This window comes from Eretmochelys imbricata, chromosome 18 (assembly GCF_965152235.1).
Source record: "Eretmochelys imbricata isolate rEreImb1 chromosome 18, rEreImb1.hap1, whole genome shotgun sequence".
NCBI classification, from domain to species: domain Eukaryota; kingdom Metazoa; phylum Chordata; order Testudines; family Cheloniidae; genus Eretmochelys; species Eretmochelys imbricata.
The window spans coordinates 6,119,992-6,137,383 of NC_135589.1; the positions used below are offsets into that span (position 1 = coordinate 6,119,992).

The following is a 17,392-nucleotide window of genomic DNA, read 5'->3' on the forward strand; positions in this document are numbered from 1 at the left end:
CACTCTGTTATGCATTAGTGTGCTGAACCTACCTCAACTATTACCCTCTAATCTAAAAATAGAGTAAGAAAGTCTAACATTTTGGTCTCAAAATTAGGAGAATCATTAATAGCTTGACTCAGTTTCTGTTGGCATTCAGTTTAGGTTAAATGACTTCTTATCTTAACCAGTAAAAAGCCATTCTTTGTCACAGACTTGAGGGAGAGGTTATTCTTAGACATCTGCTAGTGTTGCCTTACAGGGCATTTAGTATATACAGAGCCACCAGTGGCCGATCCTCTCTTATTTAGGTCAGTGTTATTAGAGCAAAGTGAATCATCTCTGAAGAAGAGAAATGTTAACCCTCCACACCACACCTCTTGAGATTACAGGAGCTACTCTTTTCAACAGTTGAAATCTAGTTGTAATAATTTCTATCTGGTTATGGCAAAACAGAAGCATGGGTTACTAGGGACCGATGGTGACTGAGTTTTGTCTTGTTGCAAATCCTGTACTTAATCGTCTTACAGTTTATTGGAGAGAGACTTAAATAGAACAATAGATCTGAGTTCGAGTAGGTTTCAAGGGGTGGCTCCTACTAGAGGTGTACAGGAGATACACAAATATCTGTAATAGTATATGTATGGCAGTTATAATCAACAGAGGCATTTGAGCTAGAGAAGCCCTCAGTTTTGGAACTTATTCCCTATTTTGGTCCGATATAATCTGAACTTGTTGACTTTGCAGGCATGTGCAGAAAGGTGTATCTCTTTAATCTGGCACTGAGGAAGGAGGAGCTTGACGAGCTATTGTTTGTGCGGACGATTAAATGTCATTTTAATTTGTGTATTGTAGTGTAAATTGTGCATTTCTAGAGTATTAAAAGAAATCTGAATAACTTATCTGTCTGCCTATTTAAATACATAATTTTTCATCCAGAAAAGATCCCAGAGTGCTTTACAAAATGTGTAAGGGATGACTTACTCTACTTCTGGCATGGAATATGACACATCTCTGAGCCAGCAGTACTAAATAATTGGGAACATTTTTTCTTCTGCAGTTAGTAGTAACCTTTCTCCCCTACCCGTTTAGCAGTAACTGTTTATTTTTATAAGCAATAAATTAAACTTTTCAGAACTGTATGTCAAGCTTTCTGGCGGTGTTTTCTTGAAATCTACCATGTTAGGTCCATGGAGCAAACTGAGAATTCTTCAAAAGCATGTTGTGTATCATCAGGGGAATTAAAAGGGGTAAACTTCCTAATGGTGAAAATCAGTGACATATGAGTAAATCATTAGCTGGTATATTTTGCATACAAATAATCTACCACTATTTAACACTGGTCACGTGATAAGGAAAAAATTGTTTTCATGTTCGAGCTACTTGTGCTTTCCTGACTAAAATTGGAAATCTTCTGCTGACACCAACCTTAGTGAATAACCTATTTAGTAAATTGGGCTTTATGCTGATAAGGGTTGTCCTGTCTTATTGTCCTTAATAGATCTTGGAAGGAGATAGCAGTCAGGATAATTTATGGGAAAAGACTGATTGAAATCAGCAGCTCTGCCTAGATCAGCTAGAAGTCAGTTAGTTTTGGAGAAAAATTAATGTCTGAGTACTGGTAAAAGAATTAAGGATAAGTTATAAATTATCCTTATAAGCCCTTTTTAAAGGGAGTTATAAGAAAGTCATTTTAATATTTATTGTTTTGAAATTTGGCATAAATTTCCCCCTGAAAAAAATCACAAGGATTTCAGATGGGTTTCTTACCCAATCTGACTTCATGAGACTAGATTTTAAAACCTGAAGTTTGTCGGTATGTTGCCTTCAGCATGCATTAATGCTTCTTTGTAATTTATTTTACATGAATGGCTGCAGTGTTTCCTCATTGCTGTAGCTGTAACAACAGCAGCTGACTCAGAGTTCTGAAATCAATTCGCAGACACGACAATTGTCCCACATTTTAAAATTGCAAAAGGGTATGGCAGGTTGTGAGATCCCTTGATTAGCGCAGCCTGCCATTGACAAGAAACAGCAGGTATCCTTGTTACATTGACTGGTTTGGAGTCTCTCTCTTATCTCCTTTTTGCTGGGGAACAAAGAGAATAACTTTCTTTGTGTTCATTTTTTTTTCAAACGCATTCATTTTTCATACATAAATATAAATTATAGTATAATTTTATAATTTGTTGCCAGAACTGAAAAAATACAATTACTCAAGAAGATGGTATTTTCATGGAAATATGGGTATAAACCTTTTCTCTCAAGTCATTGAAAGAATAGAGTGAGACCTGAATATATGTTATGATACTGTAATGACTTGGGATTTCCCACTCACAATTTTAAACAAGAAAAAAAAGGCTTTAGATTTTGTGTAAACAAAAATGTTGTAGGTACTTAAACCAGTGATGCAAGTAAGTTTTGGCCTCCAATTCTGTAATCTGATCCCCACAGCTAGACCATTACACAGTGACAGAATCCCATAAAGCCTGTGGGGTTCTGTACGGGTGCAGGAGTCTACCCACCATGAATAAGATTGCAGTATTGGGCTCCTTTTTTAGATTTTTTCCCCCTTGATTTAATAGAACATAAGGACAATGGAGAAGTTTATCTTGTTTATTTTCAGGTATGTTTTCAGTGTTGTTTAGTTATGAGCACCAGCCAGTTTTGTAAGGCAAATTATTATTTTAAGGACTTTTACACTAGAACCAGCTTGAAGAATGAAAAGTTTAAAAAAAAAAAAAAAGGGGGCAATTTTGTGATCAGTAACCTTTTTTCATTCATTTTTGGCAGCACGGAAACCCCACCACCACCACCCCCCCACCCCCCGCGCTACATTTCAGAACATTGGCTACTGTTTTTTGGTAGCATTATGTACCAGTAAGTTTACATAGATGCTGAAGAGTAGATCTTCTCATCCTGAGGAAAGGCTGTGTGCCAGAGCACATTTTATTTTAGTTTATGAAAAAATTAAACATGTACATTCTGATTTTTGCTTTCTAGTTGCTGGGGGAAAACAAAGTTATACGTTTTGGAACCATTTTCTCTATCTTTTTGGCTTGACACAAGTCACTGATTAACTGTGAAAAATTTGTCAAGGAGCGTGATGGGAAGGATTCTTTAAGGTCATCTGTTTTTGTCTTTTATTAAACTTCCTAGGTTCTGAAATAGTTATTTTTGTAATTGCTTTAACTATAAAGCTGTGAATTGCTGCTGTTAAACAAGTTTTGTTGGAAGAAATCTTAGTAAAATACCTTTTTGTTGTCAGCTTAGAAATGAAGAAATTTTACATACTGTTTGCTAGAAAACTAACAGCCAAATTCTAATCTTAGCTGCATAGGGCACATTTCTATATAGCTTGCACAATTCAGTTTTGAGGGATGGCTTAAAAGGATATCTGTTTTTCCTTTTTGAGATTATATGTATTATTTGCTATCAAATGCCTTATTTTAATTTTGTTTTCCATGTCTCTCCTGGAACACAGCTGTAATTAAGCATTCCATCATACCCCAACTCTCAGAGGTTGAAAATTCAGGCATGCAAATATTTTCCATGCTTACCTCTGTTTCTTCAGCTCGAAAAATTCTCTCTCTCTCTCTTTAAAAAACAAAACAAAAATACATAATCTTCTGCATACTGGATCATTTCTAGTATTTTTTCTCTTTAAAAACTAAGGAAATGATGATAAAACTTCCATTTCTGGCATGTCTCAGGATTATGCATGAGTGGGTTTATCTTTTTCAATATATTTTTAAAGACCAGTGGCCTAATTTGCAGAGGAAGACGCATACTCCGCTCCCAAAAAATGAGTGGAAGTTTGTGGGCATGATGACCATCTCTGAAAAATTCTTCTCAATAGTTCAGACATTTGCATTAGTTCTTCTGCTAAGGATGCCCCAGGTTCCTGAGTGCTGAGGTTCTTTCTCTTAATGGAACACTCTACTAAAATCAGAATGGTCTGTATTTAAACAATCTGTCCAAAAATGCTATATGTGGCTAATCCAGTTAAAAAAAAAATAAAAAAATAAAATAAAATATGAATTAAGTGCTATTGTGGATAATACTTGATGTCCTCTGATTCCTTTAAAAAAAACAAAAACAAGTATCTCTCATATCACTCGGGTAAAATTTTAGTAGAGCTAAGTGTAAAATGCAAAAATTGTGCTGTTTAACTGTGTGGAAGATTTAATTAAGTGTAATACAGAGCTTTAACAGTTTAGGAGGATTGAAAATATATAAAAAGAAAAGGAGTACTTGTGGCACCTTAGAGACTAACCAATTTATTTGAGCATAAGCTTTCGTGAGCTACAGCTCACTTCATCGGATGCATACTGTGGAAACTGCAGAAGACATTATATACACAGAGACCATGAAACAATACCTCCTCCCACCCCACTCTCCTGCTGGTAATAGCTTATCTAAAGTGATCACTCTCCTTACAATGTGTATGATGATCAAGGTGGGCCATTTCCAGCACAAATCCAGGTTTTCTCACCCCCCCCCAAAAAAAAAAAAAAAAAAAAAACAAAAACACACACACACACAAACTTACTCTCCTGCTGGTAATAGCTTATCCAAAGTGACCACTCTCCCTACAATGTGCATGATAATCAAGGTGAGAGAACTTGGATTTGTGCTGGAAATGACCCACCTTGATTATCATACCCATTGTAAGGAGAGTGATCACTTTAGATAAGCTATTACCAGCAGGAGAGTGGGGTGGGAGGAGGTATTGTTTCATGGTCTCTGTGTATATAATGTCTTCTGCAGTTTCCACAGTATGCATCCGATGAAGTGAGCTGTAGCTCACGAAAGCTTATGCTCAAATAAATTGGTTAGTCTCTAAGGTGCCACAAGTACTCCTTTTCTTTTTGCGAATACAGACTAACACGGCTGTTACTCTGAAACCTGAAAATATATAAAATCCCTTTCAGCATTCTCACTTCTAAAAGGGAACAATATGATATTAAGTGCTGCCTCATCTTTCAAAGAAGTTCCCCACATTTTTTGCCAATTTGTTCTGTAATAATTTATATTAGCAGCATTCCCTTTTAGACTAATAGAAACTTATTTGCACCATGCCAAGAAGGAATAAAAGATCACAGGGCAAAAGATTACCAGTGGGTTGCCATATGGTTTATTTTTAGGAGGGAATTTTTTCAATTTTTTAATAGTCTGGAAAAAAAGGGAGTGAAATGGTAAGGTGGCAAAAAACTGCATTTAGTCAAGACTAGTATAGACAGTGAGAAACTTCTGAGGGGAAATAACAAAGCTAGGTGAATGGGCAACACGGATATAAAATTCAGAGGGTAGATAAGTGCAAAGTAATGTGTACTGGAAGAAATAATTTTAACTAGTTCTTTGCATTGCTTGGAAAAAAGACCTGGGCATCATTGTGGATACCTCAATGAAATCCTTTGATCCATGGGACACTTGGGGGATCAGGGCTTGGATCATATGGGCCACCTGCCCCTAGGGATGAGCATGGGGCACGGCTCCCATCACAGGGAATGGAAGTGACTGCAAGCAGCCATTCACTCACTCTTGATAGTTTATTATTCCTTCTGTCTCCCAGAATGAGACTGTCTTTCTGTGGACCCAGGGGAGAGTAGGAGGAGGATACTTGGGAGGAGCAAGGACTGTGAAGAAGTTTGGCTGGCTGCCAGACATGGGAGGTTGGCAGGGGTGGGGAGCTGTTATGTAAAGGGAAAATTGGGAAGAAATTAATTTACAAGGTGTGAACTTCTGGTAAGTTTTTTTTTTGTTTGTTTTTCTGTCTTGTCTTTTAAATTGTAATTAAGCACTTTGGGGCAGAGACTCTCTTCTGTGTTTTGTATGATGCCTAGCAAGATGGGACCTCAGCCCTAACTGGAGCTTTAATGGTGTAGAGAAGGTAAATGACGTGCTCTTATTTATCATTTTTCACAATATAAAAATAAAGGAATAGTAAGTGAAATTAAAAAGCAACAAATTTAAAACTGATTCAAGTACTTTTGTACATAATATGTTAACTTGAAGATGATATTTTGATTTAGTGCTCAGCAGAATTCAGAAAAAGGAGTTAGGTGTTTGTTAGGAAATGAGAACGTAGAATAATTTTTTTCCCAGGGATATAAACTCTCATGCTTCAGTTTAGAGCAGTGGTTCTCAAAGCCAGTCCGCCACTTGTTCAGGGAAAGCCCCTGGCGGGCCGGACCAGTTTGCCAGTGGGAGCCGCAATTGGCCGAACCTGTTGACATGGCAGGTAAACAAACCGGTCCGGCTCGCCAGGGGCTTTCCCTGAACAAGTGGCGGACCCGCTTTGAGAAGCACTGGTTTAGAGCATAAACCAATGGCCAAGAGGGAGTAAGACGACACTTCCAACGTGAGCAAGTTCTAACACAGTTGTCCACTATGGTGGATTCCTTGCATTCTTCTGTGGAGCATCTAATAGTAGTCACTGTCAGTCAGGATACTGGACTAAATAGATTACTGGTTTGATCTGCAATTCCTGTTCCACTGCTTATACAAATGTTCTTGGGACCAAAGTCCTTTACCCTGAAGTTTACTTTTGAGATGGAGGCTTCCATGTAGGGGCTGTGAACAGTGTTTGATGGGTCACGTACATTTAGCTAATTGTTGAACAGTTGGCAAAAACGTGCGTTAGTTTTCTCACAAGGGACGTTAGTTTCCAGTATCATCTGTTTAGAGGTGGGGCTCTTTTAAAGATGTGGCTGCCACATTGGGGAGAGACTATGAAGCCAATTTTCAAACTGACAGAAGCACCTGGCAGTGCCATAGCATTTCCTTTTATGCGTGAGAATGCTGAAAGGGATTTTTAAGGCCTCAGCAGACCTGTATATTTTTCCAGTCTTCCCACACAACTCCTAAGCTGATGAAACTTTGTGTTACATTCCATCATAATGCAGAAGATTGAATTAAGTGTAACAGGATCTATTTGACATTTTACCCATATTCTGTTTCCTTGACTGTCTCCTCTGAGGATTTTGTAAGAGAATATTTGGAAGATGAGTATGAGTTTTTGTATAAGCAGGGGTGTACTCGGGAAACTGGGTTTTCTGCATCAGCGAGGAAAAAGAAAACTTTTAAAGAATCCAGTCCAAGTAGTTTTCTTCATTAGCACAGTTTAGTATTGATCAGGGGTTCTCAAACTGGGGGTCAGGACCCCTCAGTGGATGGTGAGGTTATTATGTGGGGGTCGTGAGCTGTCAGCCTCCACCCCAAACCCTGCTTTGCCTCCAGCATTTATAATGGTGTTAAATATATAAAAAAGTATTTTTAATTTATAAGGGTGGGGTTGCACTCAGAGGCTTGCTGTATGAAAGGGGACACCAGTACAAAAGTTTGAGAATCACTGGTATTGATGATTGCTATTTTAAAATATAAAATAATTTATATATGGGAAATGAATTGTTACTGTCTTCATGCTTTTGTCTGCTGCTATGAGATGGTATGTGGATATGAATAGTACCTTAGTATTTAGTAGCATGCACTTATGGCTTTTGATGGTGAGCATGTACGACTGTTCAGTAGTAAAAAGAAAAAATAAACTGATTTATGTTTTTAATTTTAAAACCATCAGCCTCCACTCATTGTCTGTCTGTCCTTTTCTTTTCACACTGAGTTGCTATTTCTTTTACCTGTTTCACAGCAGTGACTCCAGCAGCAGCTCAAGTGATGAGTCTCCAGCACGATCAGTTCAGTCTACAGCAATTCCAGCACCCACATCCCAGCTGCTTCCATCTCTGGAGAAAGATGAGCCCCGTAAAAGTTTTGGGATCAAGGTTCAAAATCTTCCAGTGCGCTCAACAGGTAAAAAAATCCTTATGTGAAAGAGTGTCTCTTCAGAGTTGCCAGTAAGGGAGAAGAAAAGAGGGATGGGAGCAGGCTGATCAGAAAAAATTGTCTTTATCATGCATACCTGATATTAAGTAAATGCAATTTATTAATTACTCTCATAATATTTGCCAGTATCATTTAATAGTGAATGGGAAAATATAAGTGCAGTTTAATGAGCCATGCTTTAGGAAATTTAGTTCCAAGGTTATTGCTATAATAATGTTATAATAAAATTGTCAGATAATATGTGAAAAGCCTTTAGTTTTGAACAAAGATACATTCAGGAGACTTCAGTTATCTTCTGTTGGAGATAGAGATTCAGAGGGGTAAGATGTTGTATAATTTTTCATTCAGTTTAACGTTTGAGTGCCTCTGGCCAGTCAAGGGAGTGGCCCTTATGTGGCCTTTGAATATCAGGATTCCATCTGCTCCTTGCATCATTGAAAATGAAAATATGTACCGTGCTGCAGTGGCACAGCTGTACTGATACCGCTGCAGTGTATCTGGAGAAGATGCTCTATGCTGACAGGAGAGAGCTTTCCCGTCAGCCTGAATAAACCACCCCTGTGAGCAGCAAAAGCTGTGCGAGCAGGAGAAGCTCTCCCGCTGACGTAGCGGTGTGTACACTAGCACTTACGTCGCTTTGAGGAGCGGAATATTCATGCCTCTGAGGCAACATAACTTTTGCTAACATAAGCGGTAGCAGTGTTTCCTCTAATTTTTTACATCCATGTGTGGAATGAATTTTGTTATGTGCACCAATATGGAGGTGATGTGACACATCACCTCCATATTGGTGCACATAACAAAATTCATGTGTTGGGGGTGGGGCTGAGGGGTTCGGAGTATGGGAGGGGGCTCAGGGCTGGGCCAGAGGTTCGAGTGTGCGGGGCAAGGAGGGCTCTGGCTGGAGGTGTGGGTTCTGAGGTGGGGCTGGGGATGAGGGGTGCGGGAGGGGGCAGAGGTTTGGGGTGTGGGCTCTGGGGTGGGGCTGGGGATGAGGGTTTGGGGTGCAGGCTGGCCCGGGGCTGTGGTAGGGAGAGAGGACTCCCCCCAGCCCTCTCTCGCCGCAGCAGCTCCAGGCTGCGGGAGCGGCACCTCTCCCTGGCAGCTCCCACTGGCCTGGGCTGGGCCGGGGGAAGGGCTCCTCTCCCCCAATCGTGGCAGGTCGTGGGGGGTGGGGGGCGGGAAGAGGCACCTCTCCCCGCCGCAGCGCAGCTCTGCATCCTTGCGCGGGTCTTAATAGGCAGCTGCGCAGCTTAGAGGGAACTTAGGGCGGTAGTGTAGACATAGCCTAACATATAAACGAGGAGTCTGGTGGCACTTTATTTGGGCATGATGCATCTGAAAAAGTGGGTTTTTCTACTAACGAAAGCTTTTGTCCAAATAAATCTGTTAGTTTTTAAGGTGCCACCGGACTCCTCGTTGTTTTTGTGGATATAGCCTAACATACTATTGGCAGAGCTGGTAGCATAGAAAGAAGTTTGCCCAACACTTCCCATTATAGGACCCTGGGTTGCTCCTGTGTCAGGGATGTGTCCTTTGCTGTCTCTGGAAAAACTGCCCAAATTTGACCAAGTTATAAGCCTTTGAAAAAAATTCTCAGCTTGTATATGCTGAATAAACTTTAGAGTTTGTCAGCTAAATTCTCTGAAGATTCTGTCTGTATGGAATATGCACCAGCCCAAGGCCTCACTCACGGAGCAGGACTTTCCTTGCAATTGCTGTTGTCTGCTGCTCTGAGCCACTGTGATGCCAGGTACTGGAACTGAGAGCAGATAGGCTCTCTCCTCTGTTCTCAGTGCTCCTGCTGGCCCCCAGGCAATATGGAGGAGGAGGAAGAAAACTGACTAAAATGCAAAAGGGGTGGGATAGAGGGAATAGATGCAGCAAGGAGCCTGGAGGAGGAGGGCTTGGACCATATTAATTTGGCCTCCTACGTATGCATTCATTCAGCATTTAATAACAAGACATCACACTTTTTTTTACCATAGAACCCCTGACTTATTAAGTGCACATGATGAATGGTGCTCTGGGAATGAATATGGGGTTGTCAAGTTAATGAGACTGTTATCTTGAGGATCACGCCTCATGTTGCAGCACTTGGAAGGTGTATAGTGAATGAAGCAGAGGGCTAGGGGAAGAGAGGAGAGAGTCTCGTGGTTAGGGCAGTTGAATGTTGCCCTGGACAACTGGATTCTATCCCTGTTTCTGTCAGAGTTCTGTGTTGCTGGACAAGTCACTTAAAGCATATTTTTCTTGGGTGGCCACTAATTGTGTGTTGCTCATTTTATGGCTGCCCAACTTGAAACTCTGTGGCTGCGACCACTAGTAGCTGCAGCTGAAGTCACTGGGAGCTGTACTTTGAAGATCTGAAGTATTAAATTATCTGAAAAATCAGGCTATATAAGCATCTCAAATTGGTCACTGGAAATTAGTGGTGAGCTCTGACAACTGTATCTCTCTGCCTCAGTTCCTCATCTGTAAAAGGATAATAATACCACCTTACCTCACAAGGTTGTTGTGAAAATACATTCATTAATGTTTGTCAAGCACTCAGCTGCTATAGTGATGAGCACCATAGAAAAGCCCATGAGGAAATAAATAATTCTGTATTCAGAGTGGGGTTTGAATAGTGTACATTAAATAAGGCATGTGATCACACATTGAGCAAAGAGGACGAAGTGAAATATTGAATATTTGCTCATTACATGATCACCATCCATCCTGCACCTGAATGAGGGAGGGATTCGGTGAAAAAGTAGTATGTGATTACAGACTATATCTTAATACGAGGAAGCTGAATTAAAGTGGCACAGACATTTTGGCATTTTCTGACCTTTTGAGTGCTTGACTTTGCAGTTTTAATATTCTTTGAATGTATTTGTTTGAGTAATATATATCCTAAGGAAGCGATATGCAAATCAAGGCATTCTGAGTAAAGGCTGCTAAAATGCCCTTTGTTTAGCATTCTTCCCCCCCACCCCCCCAATGCATAGGCAGCTTGTGAAATCCCAGATCAGTTGTTTTTGCCAACACTGGATGAGCCTCAAATGTCTTTCCAAGAAGATTAGCACAAGTGATGCAAACAGTGGTATTCATAGATATGTGTTCAACCCAGTTTTGCAGGATTGCTGTTAGTAATATCTACTCACTCATATTGAGAACAGCAAGGATGTTAATGAGATAAACAGTGATATTTTACATGTCCCCATACTCATTGTCTTAGGGCTGATGCCATTAGCAGTAGTTGTACCCTCTTCAAGTAGCTGCTCCACTGGCTGCAGAGATGTGGAAATCTATATGGGTGAGGCCTCAACTCTAAAGAGAAACATGAGGGCCAGTTGGAGGCTCCTAAATATGCAAAATTAACATAAAATATATGTTTTTAAAATATTATTGTAATTTCAGTGAAAATTGAAGGTCGGATAAAAACAAAGTGAAGTCACAATTTGGATAGAAGATCAAAACCTGTTTGTGGCTTTGATAGCATTGTAGCATTATAATGTTGGGAAATAATATTTGTATTTTACTTGTTTCTGTGTGGGTTTAGATACAAGCCTTAAGGATGGACTTTTCCATGAGTTCAAGAAATATGGAAAGGTGACATCAGTGCAGATTCATGGGGCCTCTGAGGAGCGGTATGGACTGGTGTTCTTCCGACAGCAGGAGGATCAGGAAAAAGCATTGAATGCATCAAAAGGAAAATTATTCTTTGGAATGCAAATTGAAGTGACAGCCTGGATAGGACCAGGTAAGGGAAAATATGTTGACTTCTTAACTTTCCTCTAGGGGTATAGTCATTATAAGAGTAGTGTATATATAGTAACTGTTGTAAGATGGTAGCAAATTGAGTAAAAGAAACATTGTAATTACTCTGCCTTGCTGCAAAGCTATAATTTAAATTAACTGGTAAACATGACCGAATAAATCCCAGAGCAGGAACTGTGAATGCCACTGATCTACTCTAGGTACATCAGACAAGAAGAAAATTCTACAGTCGCAAACCCTCAGTGAAGGAAGCCTTCCATCCTTGCTAGATCGTTTCTTGTAGTGCCCATACATTGTGTTCTGCTACTCTTCATTTCCACAGCGAAACATAGGGCAACACACAGTTTAGTTAGCATAGTCCATGCTTCTTAAGGGATATCTTACATGTTTAACTTCCTATGAAGTATAAACACTTTTTGGTTACACAGAATAACTTGTATGATTTCAAACTTGGTAAAACGGCATTACTTTTTTAGAGTAATTTATCTATATTTATTTTCTTTCTATGTTCTAATTAATTAATTGGTGTGTGGCTTTCAGCTATCCTTTCCATAAAAATATCATTAGCCTCCCTTTCCCCAACTGTGTAGCTTTTTCATTTTACTAAGTAGGCGTTATGGCATGATTACTGCATGGTTAGAAGGTGATAGGTACAGTACAAAATGGAATTTGGATAGTAGTACTTGAAGTTGCCTGTCTCCCAGCCAAAACAGTTCAGATGTCTGTTTGAATCCTCACGGATTTATTTTCTGCCTTAAATGGCAAGTGTTGCTGTGAAAGGAGGACAGAATCCTTAAGGCCCTGAGAAATATGAAGTAAATGATACAACTTATGAAAGCCATAACTTTGGGTACACAAATTTGTGCTTTTATTTATTTGCCTTTAGCAAGTGCAGTGGAATCTACTGTACTTGAAGTTAATTGTTAAAGAAATAGATCCATCAAAACATTTTTCCATGTACCGAATCAACACATACACGAATACAGTGAAGCCTGTTGATTTAATTCCTGGTAGTAGAAGACATTTTGTTAAAAGAATAAATTTATAGAGCAGCAAAGGTAGAATGCCATAACTTTTAAACTTAGGGGCATCTAAAGGTCCCATTTCCTTGGCATTAGTATAGTAGCATGACTTACAGATTTCAAACCCCTAGCATTAATGGAGTTCACAGATATCTAAGAGGGCACAGCTGTATTTTTGTCAAAGGCAGTGATAGCACTTCAGACAATTTCTAATATTCCAAAAATAGGTTTTCCAAGAAACTCAGAACACCTCAGTATGTTACAATATGCTTTTCATCTCTACGGTGTCTAGAAACGGAAAGCGAGAATGAGTTTCGCCCTTTGGATGAAAGGATAGATGAATTTCACCCGAAAGCAACAAGAACTCTCTTCATTGGTAACCTTGAAAAAACAACCACTTATCATGATCTTCGCAACATCTTTCAGCGCTTTGGAGGGATAGTGGTATGTGAATTCTCTTTGGTATAAGTTACTTTTGACCGTTGCCTCAGTACAAAAACTGCGCATCAGATTATTGAATGATGTAAGAAGCAGTAAAATGTAATGATGATCACTTTGAGCATGTGAAATATAGTTATTGACATAAGTTATTTTTCTTGCCAGAATGTACTCCAGAGGCATTGTTTCGAGTTTGATGTGGTTTTAGCACACTTGTATTGCAGTGGAAATAACCTTGGGATGAAAATGGCCCTTGTGTGTGATTACAAGAAGTACGTTAGGTGCAGTTACAAGAAACGGTTAAGGATATTCTGCAGGATAGGAGTGCGGCAGAAAAGTTATTAATGGTCATCATGGATGTAAACATGTTCAATTCCATTTTCATGTCAGCATTACTGTTATGAAGTTAGTTTCTTGTTGATTTTTTTAAACAAAAAGTTTAACTGCTGCTTATGAAATCAGTCATCAGCTATGACTCTCTGTTCTGTAACAATGGGGCAGAGTGAGACAATGAGTTAGAGATGACATGAGGGAGTTGAACAAGCTTATCTGAGTGAGACAGTCACAGGAACGTTAATTCCCTTCTTTCTCCCACATTGTGCACTCTCTGTAGAGTAATAGCAATGTTAAGATTTAAGAGATATTTTCCTGATGAATCAAATATCCGTCTACAGTACAGACAATAATATATGGTCTGCAGTATCAGACTTTCTGTATTGATAGCATATTTTGTTTACAACATTATTTTAGTAACTCTTGCTGTTGCTGTACATTCAGTACTGTTTTCAATCTGTCTAGAAATATTTCAGTTATTGGCATTTGAGGTATTAGTCTTTCAGATTTGGAGGAGGAGATCTCATACTTATGCAAAATGCCATACTTTTTCTATCTGATATGCACAAATATGACTTACATTTTATTGTGAGATTGCATGGCAGCTCTGTGTATTGCAACACCTTTATAAACTCTGAAGACTGATTTATGAATCTGCACACTGTATGAAGCTCAGACCCTTTTCTGATGCAGAATTTCATGTTATACCATCTGAGCTGCCCTGAGGAAACAAAAATTAGTATGGGTAGTCAATAATAGTAGTGTGAAACATAAAATCATCACTGATAAAGTTTGCAGATGCGGGGGACGGGGGTGGTAAATAATGAAGAGGACAGATTCCTGAGAATATGCAATGTAGATTGCATGGTAAAATGACCATATGTGTTTTAATATGGCTAAATGTGTACATATAGGAACAAAGAATGTAGGCCATACTTACTGTGAAGTAGTGACTGAAAAAGATTTGAAGGTCATGGTAGATAATCAGCTGAACATGAGCTCCCAATGCAATGTTGTAGCCAAAAGGGCTAATGCAGTCCTTGGTTTTGGAAACGAGGATTCTCAGGTGAGAGTAGAGAGGTTATTTGGCACTGGTGTGACCACTGCTGGAATACTATGTCCAGTTCTCTTGTCCACAGTTCAAGAAGGATGTTGATATATTGGAGAGGGTTCAGAGAAGAGCCACGAAAATGAGTAAAGGATCGGAAAACCTGCCTTATAGTGATCTCAATCTATTTAACTTAACTAAGAGAAGACTAAGGGGCGACTTGATTATAAATCTACAGGGGACTAAGTACCTACAGGGGAACAAATATTCAATAATAAGCTCCAGTTTAGCAGAAAGGTAGAACATGATCCAATGCTAGAAGTTGAAGCTAGAAAAATAGTAACTTTTTTTTTTAACAGTGAGAATAATTAACCATTGGAGCAATGTACTAAGGGTCATGGTGGTGTGTCTATCACTGACCCTTTTAAAATTAAGAGTGTATGTTTTCCTAAAAGATCTGCTCTAGGAATTATTGTGGGGAAGTCCTATAGCCTGTGTTATACAGGAGGTCAGACTAGATGATCACTTCTGTGAATCCTTGGAATCTGTGAATCTATGATGTCTTGTAAAGTGGTTTTATGTGATATAGTGCCATATTATCAGTGTTATTAGCAGGCCAAAATTCTAGTAACAATGCAACCTTGCAAAAGTGTCATGAAAATGTAGCAGCCTAGGCACAAAGTAGACTTGTTTTTTACCCTTTTCAGTGCATTAGGAATATACACGAAATTTTATTCTCCTGTCAAAATAAATTGCTTGCCAAAGTTGAGTGGACAAATATAATTTGCCAGGGCTGCAGTAGTGCTACTCTAGACACTTGGAAATATAGCCCTTTATTAGTATTCCACTTTAATCATTAGGTTGCATTTGTAGAACTCCCATTCTTGAGTAAATCTCTTACAGTTTACTTAAGTTTCAGAGTAGCAGCCGTGTTAGTCTGTATCCGCAAAAAGAAAAGGAGTACTTGTGGCACCTTAGAGACTAACCAATTTATTTGAGCATAAGCTTTCATGAGCTACTAAGGGCTTCAAGATGAGTCTCATGTTAAACTATGGCCTTGTCCCTAAATTTATTAACTATGAAATTAGTCTATCTTGAGCATTTGAACATTTATACTCAAATTAGTGTGCTAGCATTGGCGTATGGCTCACAAGGGAAGCTTGTGCTATTTAAAAGATCAGATCAAATCTCTACCTTCTATTTTCAGCGTGGAATGAATCATAATATGATGGGTTTGTTCTGAGACTTGAGTATGTATGCCAGTACAGTAAGCCTGAATGCTGACCAAATGTCAGTTCTGGACCTGCTATTATTTAAGTTAATTAAAACCAGGTTTTGTTATGCATAAATTGTTTTCCTCTGATTGTATCAGTTTTTGAACATGCCTGAGGTCTCTTGGGTAATGTGTCAGCAGCGGGATGTAGTTCATCTTTTTTTGCCTTCATCTAATCGGTGCCAACTAGTTTTAAGAGAATAGTTCAGTATTGTCTATTTATAGGAACAGGATGGATGGATAGAGTTTATTTGGAAAAGGAAGCCTGTTTGGCTCTTCCCTCACAAACCAGTTATTGGTTTGAGGCAGGTTGTTTCCCTTTAGGCCTTCCCAGGTGAAAACTAAGTTGTATTTCTGTGTGTGTTACCGTTCTGAATACCTCCATTTGACACAGTATTAACAAACAAAAGCTGCTATTCTGTGAGAAGATCACATTAACAGTCTTGGGTATTCAGCAACATCCCTTTTTAGCTTTAAATTTTCACTGTGAAGAGCTTTTGTTGCATCAAGAAGGGTTTGGTTATACCACTGGAACGCGAAGCAATAAAGCAATGCACCTCACTATCTGCTAATGTTTAAATCAGCTCTGTGATTAAAATGTTAATTAAGCAATGCTTGCTATGGTACGTGGCTTTTTTAGAAAAAATATCCATTTAGATCTAGTTTATACAGCTGAATCTGTTTACTTGCTGGCATATTGCTGAGCATTGCCTGCTTTTTTTCAGGATATTGACATTAAGAAAGTGAATGGAGTTCCTCAGTATGCATTCCTGCAGTACTGTGATATTGCAAGTGTATGTAAAGCAATTAAGAAGATGGATGGGGAATATCTTGGAAATAACCGTCTCAAGGTAAAGAAATCCTCCTATAAACACATTATCCTTCTGGTTAATTTTGTTTTCAGTGTTATATAATTCTGTGTGTCAGCTTAGACTGTGGAAGTGAATCAGGTTTTTTTGTACTACTTTTGCCTTTCTTGCTGCTACTTTGTAGGTCAGATTAGATAGTGATATATTTTCAACCACCACCACGACAGACATTATTTGGTAACTTTATTGGCAATTGCAGCAGAGAGGCCAAGGATTGAATGGACATGGAGGCTGATTCATCTTCTCATTTTTAAAGGTAGTCCCTCCAGGTCAGTGTTTGGTGGGGCAGTGTAGAAAGATTGTACTGCTCCTGCCAGTGCTGCACCTGTTCTGGGGAAAAGAAGAAGATTTCAGTCCCCGGAGTTGTCAATCTGACACCTTTCAGAAGCACTAAATTTGCAGAAAACCCAAATATTTTAAATGAACTTTGTATTTTTTTAAGCATGCAGAATTATTCTTATGATTTTTGAGGTGCTTTCACCTGCGTGAGATGCTAATTTAAAAACACTATACCAATTAATAGTTTTCTTCAGATAATTCTAAATTAGGCATGCTCTGTTAAATTAGTTTAATAATTGTGAATTGTACTGATGGAAGTTTTGCCCTTTTGTGTTCAGCTGGGTTTTGGAAAGAGCATGCCTACAAACTGCGTGTGGTTAGATGGTCTTTCTACAAACGTAACGGATCAGTATTTAACGCGACATTTCTGCCGATACGGGCCTGTGGTAAAGGTAGGTGGGAGGCTTTGGTGTGTGGTTTGAAGTTTACTGTCTTCCTTTCTTTACATCCTGTCCTTTCAACCCTGACTTCCAGGGTTTTA

General features: G+C 39.0%; 1 protein-coding gene across 4 annotated transcripts in view; it reads left to right on the top strand.

Moving 5' to 3' along the window:
• Positions 1–17,392, top strand: part of SPEN (spen family transcriptional repressor) — a 106,001-nt gene that overhangs the window by 61,289 nt on the left and 27,320 nt on the right. For 3 of the 4 annotated variants that reach the window (XM_077837594.1, XM_077837595.1, XM_077837598.1), the window contains 5 exons: positions 7,631–7,791; positions 11,372–11,572; positions 12,904–13,055; positions 16,429–16,554; positions 17,190–17,303. In XM_077837594.1, the coding sequence (XP_077693720.1) occupies positions 7,631–7,791; positions 11,372–11,572; positions 12,904–13,055; positions 16,429–16,554; positions 17,190–17,303 (754 nt within the window). The remainder of the gene's footprint in view (positions 1–7,630; positions 7,792–11,371; positions 11,573–12,903; positions 13,056–16,428; positions 16,555–17,189; positions 17,304–17,392) is intronic. The other variant, XM_077837597.1, reaches the window with a different exon arrangement.